General features: G+C 40.2%; 1 protein-coding gene across 1 annotated transcript in view; it reads right to left on the bottom strand.

Moving 5' to 3' along the window:
• The window catches only part of LOC311307054 (cilia- and flagella-associated protein 337-like), a gene marked incomplete at both ends in the record, with an annotated part of 76,475 nt that overhangs the window by 59,987 nt on the left and 6,488 nt on the right, over positions 1 to 10,000 (bottom strand). Inside the window, 3 exons of the mRNA XM_084435800.1 lie at positions 1,007 to 1,243; positions 8,181 to 8,329; positions 9,078 to 9,245. Coding sequence (XP_084291926.1) covers positions 1,007 to 1,243; positions 8,181 to 8,329; positions 9,078 to 9,245 — 554 coding nt within the window. The remainder of the gene's footprint in view (positions 1 to 1,006; positions 1,244 to 8,180; positions 8,330 to 9,077; positions 9,246 to 10,000) is intronic.

The following is a 10,000-nucleotide window of genomic DNA, read 5'->3' as shown; positions in this document are numbered from 1 at the left end:
AGTTCTGGCAAGTACATTGGCTCTTCCTACGTTAAATGCAATTATTGTCGCTTTGGATAAAAGCGTCTGCTAAATGACTGTAATGTAATGTAATGTAAAATACAATGCACAATGTTCATACTTTATTCCTAGGGCTTGTTCTCATAGTGGTTGCATCACAAAGTTGGGAGAAAGTCATTGAACTGTATTAATGACAAAAGAGAGAGAATGTTAATATTCCTTTGTTTCACTGTGGAATGTTGGTCAGGATACATTGTATTGCTCGGGGGAAGGGAGCAGGACCATGGTGAGAGGAAACGTTAATGATTCCCCCAAAATCCCATTACAAGGGACCATGTCCTTGGGCTAGAGAGGGTTCTGTCAGGTTTACTGTGTGTTTGAAAGGAAGCAGTCCAAATGAACCACGTTTCCCCCCTGCGTGACCTCCCATTGATTAGTCGCTGTGTAGGGGAGAGCAGGATGTCCGTAGCTTGAGGTCTGCATATATTTATCAGCTTGCTTGAGATCACCAACATTCCTATATCGGTCCCACAGTAGGTCTATATAATATGTGTCATTTCCATAATCTGCTACAAGAGTCGATTGAACAATCAAAGAGCGCTTCCTCCGCGCAAAAAACACATTGGGCTTTTTAGAGCTGATCAAAAAGCTGTGAGCCGCATGGCTTTGGCGGAGCAGCTGCCTCGAACCTCTGGGAAAAGGAGAGCATGAAACTTAAAAAAAAAAAAAATGCTGTTTGAACGCAGCTCAACCAAAAGTGATCTTTCAGATCTGTGCAACTTCAGGATCAACTTTTTCAACACTCTTACTTTTCAAAGTGGTGGTTGGTCTGAGCGGGACAGATTGAGCGGAAGGGAGGTGTGTGTGTGTGTGTGTGTGTGTGTGTGTGTGTGTGTGTGTGTGTGTGTGTGTGTGTGTGTGCGCGTGCCTCCGTGTGCGTCTGTGTGTGCATGTATGTGCGTGCGTCAGTGTGTGTGTGTGTGTGTGTGTGTGTGTGTGTGCGTACCTGTCTAAAGAGGCTGTTGTAGAGCACGCAGGTGACGGGGCTGTCATGGCTGGTCACTCTCCTGCCCTCCTCTCCGCGGGCCTCCAGCAGGAGCAGCAGGCTGTTGAAGGAGAGAAGGAGGCGCAGGCGCTCCTCGTGGAAGAACACCAGGGTCACACAATCCTCCTGGGTTTTAGGGAAGACCCCCGCCACGCGCTGGACACACAGCTGGCTGGACACGTCCCACACCCTCAGCACCTAGGAGGAGAGGCAGGTTAAACACACACACACACATTACAGATGTCTAGTGAAGGGTTAAACACACACACACATTAGAGATGTCTAATGAAGGGTTAAACACACACACACACACATTAGAGATGTCTAATGAAGGGTTAAACACACACACAAACACACATTAGAGATGTCTAATGAAGGGTTAAACACACACACACACATTAGAGATGTGTAATGAAGGGTTAAACACACACACATGAGATGTCTAATGAAGGGTTAAACACACACACACACATTAGAGATGTCTAATGAAGGGTTAAACACACAAACACAAACATTAGAGATGTCTAATGAAGGGTTAAACACACACACATTAGAGATGTCTAATGAAGGGTTAAACACACACACACACACACACACATTAGAGATGTCTAATGAAGGGTTAAACACACACACACATTAGAGATGTCTAATGAAGGGTTAAACACACACACACACATTAGAGATGTCTAATGAAGGGTTAAACACACACACATTAGAGATGTCTAATGAAGGGTTAAACACACACACACACATTAGAGATGTCTAATGAAGGGTTAAACACACACACACATTAGATATGTCTAATGAAGGGTTAAACACACACACACACACACACACACACACATTAGAGATGTCTAATGAAGGGTTAAACACACAAACACAAACATTAGAGATGTCTAATGAAGGGTTAAACACACACACACACACACACACACATTAGAGATGTCTAATGAAGGGTTAAACACACACACACACATTAGAGATGTCTAATAACGGGTTAAACACACACACACATTAGAGATGTCTAATGAAGGGTTAAACACACACATAAGAGATGTCTAATGAAGGGTTAAACACACACACACATGAGATGTCTAATGAAGGGTTAAACACACACACACATTAGAGATGTCTAATGAAGGGTTAAACACACAAACACAAACATTAGAGATGTCTAATGAAGGGTTAAACACACACACACACATTAGAGATGTCTAATGAAGGGTTAAACACACACACACATTAGAGATGTCTAATGAAGGGTTAAACACACACACACACACACACACATTAGAGATGTCTAATGAAGGGTTAAACACACACACACATTAGAGATGTCTAATGAAGGGTTAAACACACACACACATTAGAGATGTCTAATGAAGGGTTAAACACACACACATTAGATATGTCTAATGAAGGGTTAAACACACACACACATGAGATGTCTAATGACGGGTTAAACACACACACACACATTAGATATGTCTAATGAAGGGTTAAACACACACACACACATTAGAGATGTCTAATGAAGGGTTAAACACACACACACATTAGAGATGTCTAATGAAGGGTTAAACACACACACACACACACACACACATTAGAGATGTCTAATGAAGGGTTAAACACACACACACACACATTAGAGATGTCTAATGAAGGGTTAAATACACACACACACATTAGAGATGTCTAATGAAGGGTTAAACACACACACACATTAGAGATGTCTAATGAAGGGTTAAACACACACACACATTAGATATGTCTAATGAAGGGTTAAACACACACACACACACATTAGAGATGTCTAATGAAGGGTTAAACACACAAACACAAACATTAGAGATGACTAATGAAGGGTTAAACACACACACACACACACATTAGAGATGTCTAATGAAGGGTTAAACACACACACACACATTAGAGATGTCTAATAACGGGTTAAACACACACACACATTAGAGATGTCTAATGAAGGGTTAAACACACACATAAGAGATGTCTAATGAAGGGTTAAACACACACACACATGAGATGTCTAATGAAGGGTTAAACACACACACACATTAGAGATGTCTAATGAAGGGTTAAACACACAAACACAAACATTAGAGATGTCTAATGAAGGGTTAAACACACACACACACATTAGAGATGTCTAATGAAGGGTTAAACACACACACACATTAGAGTTGTCTAATGAAGGGTTAAACACACACACACACATAAGAGATGTCTAATGAAGGGTTAAACACACACACACATTAGAGATGTCTAATGAAGGGTTAAACACACACACACATTAGAGATGTCTAATAACGGATTAAACACACACACACACATTAGAGATGTCTAATGAAGGGTTAAACACACACACATTAGAGATGTCTAATGAAGGGTTAAACACACACACATGAGATGTCTAATGAAGGGTTAAACACACACACACATTAGAGATGTCTAATGAAGGGTTAAACACACACACACACACATTAGAGATGTCTAATGAAGGGTTAAACACACACACACACAAACACACATTAGAGATGTCTAATGAAGGGTTAAACACACACACACACATTAGAGATGTGTAATGAAGGGTTAAACACACACACATGAGATGTCTAATGAAGGGTTAAACACACAAACACAAACATTAGAGATGTCTAATGAAGGGTTAAACACACACACACATTAGAGATGTCTAATGAAGGGTTAAACACACACACACACACACACACATTAGAGATGTCTAATGAAGGGTTAAACACACACACACATTAGAGATGTCTAATGAAGGGTTAAACACACACACACATTAGAGATGTCTAATGAAGGGTTAAACACACACACATTAGAGATGTCTATTGAAGGGTTAAACACACACACACACATTAGAGATGTCTAATGAAGGGTTAAACACACACACACATTAGATATGTCTAATGAAGGGTTAAACACACACACACACACACACACACACACATTAGAGATGTCTAATGAAGGGTTAAACACACAAACACAAACATTAGAGATGTCTAATGAAGGGTTAAACACACACACACACACACACACACACACACACATTAGAGATGTCTAATGAAGGGTTAAACACACACACACACATTAGAGATGTCTAATAACGGGTTAAATACACACACACATTAGAGATGTCTAATGAAGGGTTAAACACACACACACATGAGATGTCTAATGAAGGGTTAAACACACACACATTAGAGATGTCTAATGAAGGGTTAAACACACAAACACAAACATTAGAGATGTCTAATGAAGGGTTAAACACACACACACACATTAGAGATGTCTAATGAAGGGTTAAACACACACACACATTAGAGATGTCTAATGAAGGGTTAAACACACACACACACACACACATTAGAGATGTCTAATGAAGGGTTAAACACACACACACATTAGAGATGTCTAATAACGGATTAAACACACACACACACATTAGAGATGTCTAATGAAGGGTTAAACACACACACATTAGAGATGTCTAATGAAGGGTTAAACACACACACATGAGATGTCTAATGAAGGGTTAAACACACACACACATTAGAGATGTCTAATGAAGGGTTAAACACACACACACACACATTAGAGATGTCTAATGAAGGGTTAAACACACACACACACAAACACACATTAGAGATGTCTAATGAAGGGTTAAACACACACACACACATTAGAGATGTGTAATGAAGGGTTAAACACACACACATGAGATGTCTAATGAAGGGTTAAACACACAAACACAAACATTAGAGATGTCTAATGAAGGGTTAAACACACACACACATTAGAGATGTCTAATGAAGGGTTAAACACACACACACACACACACACACACATTAGAGATGTCTAATGAAGGGTTAAACACACACACACATTAGAGATGTCTAATGAAGGGTTAAACACACACACACATTAGAGATGTCTAATGAAGGGTTAAACACACACACATTAGAGATGTCTATTGAAGGGTTAAACACACACACACACATTAGAGATGTCTAATGAAGGGTTAAACACACACACACATTAGATATGTCTAATGAAGGGTTAAACACACACACACACACACACATTAGAGATGTCTAATGAAGGGTTAAACACACAAACACAAACATTAGAGATGTCTAATGAAGGGTTAAACACACACACACACACACACACACACACACATTAGAGATGTCTAATGAAGGGTTAAACACACACACACACATTAGAGATGTCTAATAACGGGTTAAATACACACACACATTAGAGATGTCTAATGAAGGGTTAAACACACACACACATGAGATGTCTAATGAAGGGTTAAACACACACACATTAGAGATGTCTAATGAAGGGTTAAACACACAAACACAAACATTAGAGATGTCTAATGAAGGGTTAAACACACACACACACATTAGAGATGTCTAATGAAGGGTTAAACACACACACACATTAGAGATGTCTAATGAAGGGTTAAACACACACACACACACACATTAGAGATGTCTAATGAAGGGTTAAACACACACACACATTAGAGATGTCTAATGAAGGGTTAAACACACACACACATTAGAGATGTCTAATGAAGGGTTAAACACACACACATTAGATATGTCTAATGAAGGGTTAAACACACACACACATGAGATGTCTAATGAAGGGTTAAACACACACACACACATTAGATATGTCTAATGAAGGGTTAAACACACACACACACACACACACACACACACACATTAGAGATGTCTAATGAAGGGTTAAACACACAAACACAAACATTAGAGATGTCTAATGAAGGGTTAAACACACACACACACACACACATTAGAGATGTCTAATGAAGGGTTAAACACACACACACACATTAGAGATGTCTAATAACGGGTTAAACACACACACACATTAGAGATGTCTAATGAAGGGTTAAACACACACATAAGAGATGTCTAATGAAGGGTTAAACACACACACACATGAGATGTCTAATGAAGGGTTAAACACACACACATTAGAGATGTCTAATGAAGGGTTAAACACACAAACACAAACATTAGAGATGTCTAATGAAGGGTTAAACACACACACACACATTAGAGATGTCTAATGAAGGGTTAAACACACACACACATTAGAGATGTCTAATGAAGGGTTAAACACACACACACACACACACACACATTAGAGATGTCTAATGAAGGGTTAAACACACACACACATTAGAGATGTCTAATGAAGGGTTAAACACACACACACATTAGAGATGTCTAATGAAGGGTTAAACACACACACATTAGATATGTCTAATGAAGGGTTAAACACACACACACATGAGATGTCTAATGACGGGTTAAACACACACACACACATTAGATATGTCTAATGAAGGGTTAAACACACACACACACATTAGAGATGTCTAATGAAGGGTTAAACACACACACACATTAGAGATGTCTAATGAAGGGTTAAACACACACACACACACACATTAGAGATGTCTAATGAAGGGTTAAACACACACACACATTAGAGATGTCTAATGAAGGGTTAAACACACACACACATTAGAGATGTCTAATGAAGGGTTAAACACACACACATTAGATATGTCTAATGAAGGGTTAAACACACACACACATGAGATGTCTAATGAAGGGTTAAACACACACACACACATTAGATATGTCTAATGAAGGGTTAAACACACACACGCACATTAGAGATGTCTAATGAAGGGTTAAACACACACACACACACACACATTAGAGATGTCTAATGAAGGGTTAAACACACACACACACATTAGAGATGTCTAATGAAGGGTTAAACACACACACACACATTAGAGATGTCTAATGAAGGGTTAAACACACACACATTAGAGATGTCTAATGAAGGGTTAAACACACACACACACATTAGAGATGTCTAATGAAGGATTAAACACACACACACATTAGATATGTCTAATGAAGGGTTAAACACACACACACACACACATTAGAGATGTCTAATGAAGGGTTAAACACACAAACACAAACATTAGAGATGTCTAATGAAGGGTTAAACACACACACACACACACACACACACACACACACATTAGAGATGTCTAATGAAGGGTTAAACACACACACACACATTAGAGATGTCTAATAACGGGTTAAACACACACACACATTAGAGATGTCTAATGAAGGGTTAAACACACACATAAGAGATGTCTAATGAAGGGTTAAACACACACACACATGAGATGTCTAATGAAGGGTTAAACACACACACATTAGAGATGTCTAATGAAGGGTTAAACACACAAACACAAACATTAGAGATGTCTAATGAGGGTTAAACACACACACACACATTAGAGATGTCTAATGAAGGGTTAAACACACACACACATTAGAGATGTCTAATGAAGGGTTAAACACACACACACACACATTAGAGATGTCTAATGAAGGGTTAAACACACACACACATTAGAGATGTCTAATGAAGGGTTAAACACACACACATTAGAGATGTCTAATGAAGGGTTAAACACACACACACATGAGATGTCTAATGAAGGGTTAAACACACACACACACATTAGAGATGTCTAATGAAGGGTTAAACACACACACATTAGAGATGTCTAATGAAGGGTTAAACACACACACACATTAGAGATGTCTAATGAAGGGTTAAACACACACACACATTAGAGATGTCTAATGAAGGGTTAAACACACACACACATTAGAGATGTCTAATAAAGGATTAAACACACACACATTAGAGATGTCTAATGAAGGGTTAAACACACACACACATTAGAGATGTCTAATGAAGGGTTAAACACACACACACACATTAGAGATGTCTAATGAAGGGTTAAACACACAAACACAAACATTAGAGATGTCTAATGAAGGGTTAAACACACACATTAGAGATGTCTAATAAAGGGTTAAACACACACACACATAGATGTCACAGTGTGGATTTTTTTTTCACTGGCTAATAAACACACACACAACTGTACAACTCCTTTCACTCTTCCTCTCTAATACTTGCATGCACACGCACACACCTTGTCTTTGGAGTAGCTGATCAGCTGTTTCTTGGCCAGGATGAAGCGTACGGCGGTAACGCTGGCCAGGTGACCTCGGAGCACGCCCACGGGTTTGGAGATCACGTAGGGGTTCCACAGCAGAACCTTGTTGTCTACGCCTGCAGTGGCTACCCACCAATCAGAATGGACACCAGTCAGGAGCAAGGATGATACTACTGGCGACGTCCTGATCAACCAACCACAGTCGTTTTGATTATTGATACTTGCAACCAATATACTGTGTGTGGAGCTAGTTTAAAGTACCCTGTAGCAGCTAGCCGCCCATTTAAAATTCTGGTGCTAGCCTACAGGGCAATGAAAGGAACAGCTCCCTCCTACCTCCAGGCCATGGTCAAACCCTATACCCCCTCCCGATCACTACTCTCTGCTACCTCGAGGTGATGGGCTGCCCCGTCACTCCGAGGCCCCTGCGGTCGATCGACACTGTCACAGCTCTTCTCTGTCCTGGCCCCACAGTGGTGGAACGAACTGCCCACTGATGTCAGGACAGTAGAGTCGCTGCCCATCTTTCGCCTCAGGCTCAAAACTCATCTCTTCAAGAAGTACTACCAGGATCCTCCCTCTTAATGCACTGCCTACAGTACATCATGGACACCGGCATAGTCATCCATGATTGGATGGGATAAGTAGATGAGGATAACACTGGTAAACTACTACACTACTATAGTAAATTGCCTGTTTGGGAACCTTTAAATGTGAAGCTGAGTACCTTGGACTGGAATGAGAAACTGAGAAGCACTTGTGAGTTCTGGCGAGTAGTGGTACACTGACCACCTACGTTAAATGCAATTACTGTACTCTAAGTCACTTTGGATAAAAGCATCTGCTAAATTACTGTAATGTAATGTAATATACCAATCAGGTTGAGCCCGGGATGGTGATCCAAATCATTGGCTCCTCGCTCAGTGTGGAAGGCGCTGACTCTGAGAGGCACGCCCTCCCTCTCCCTCCAGCCAATCACCATGCTGCTATGGGCATTCGTGCTGCATGACACAAAGGCCTCCAGGGAGCCCAGGAAACGCACTGAGGGGGACACAGGAAGTTCACTCAGGTCACTCAGGAGGTATACCCTAAGGAGACAGGAAGTACACTCCGGACACAGGAAGTGCACTTAGAACAAGGGAAGTACAGTACACTACAGGAAATGCTAACGGACAGGTTCGGAATTTAGCATTATAAGCCATATTCTAATGTTATTTACGATCATATACAACAGCCGATATCAAATTTCCGTCAAACAGTGCTCTCTAGAGATATAGCCCGGCGCTGTAACGCACTCAATGGATCGATAGGTGCATAGACAAAATCCCTCAAAAACACCATAAACTCTCTTTTAAACGACAGGAAACTCACGTAATGGTCACTGGTGTCCGTTGATGTTCTGATAAGAAAATCGCCACAAGGTAAGCTTCCAATCGGGTTTTATTTATCATTTAGCATAGAACCCGCAGTACATACGTTGGTAAACTTCCACTTGAAGAAGAGCCTCTTCCGAGTCACAGGTCTACACAACAACAACAACAACAACAACAACAAGTCAAGAAGCCTAAGATTGCTTTGCAGCTGGTATTTCATTGAAAGTGTTGGGTAGAAGTGTTTGTTGATCAAAACAAATATGGGACGCGGATTAATCTAAACATCACTGGCTTTGTTGTCAATACAAATAAATGGAAATAATATGATCAATAAAACCCATTCAGAAGCATACTTTGTGCCGATTTTTTGGCCAGAACATCAACAGACACCAGTGACTACTCGGTGAGTTCATGGTGTTTATG

This window comes from Borostomias antarcticus, assembly GCF_949987555.1.
Source record: "Borostomias antarcticus genome assembly, chromosome: 1".
NCBI lineage: Eukaryota > Metazoa > Chordata > Actinopteri > Stomiiformes > Stomiidae > Borostomias > Borostomias antarcticus.
The sequence above is the reverse complement of the archived record's forward strand: the minus strand, read 5'-3'. Positions and strand labels throughout refer to the sequence as shown.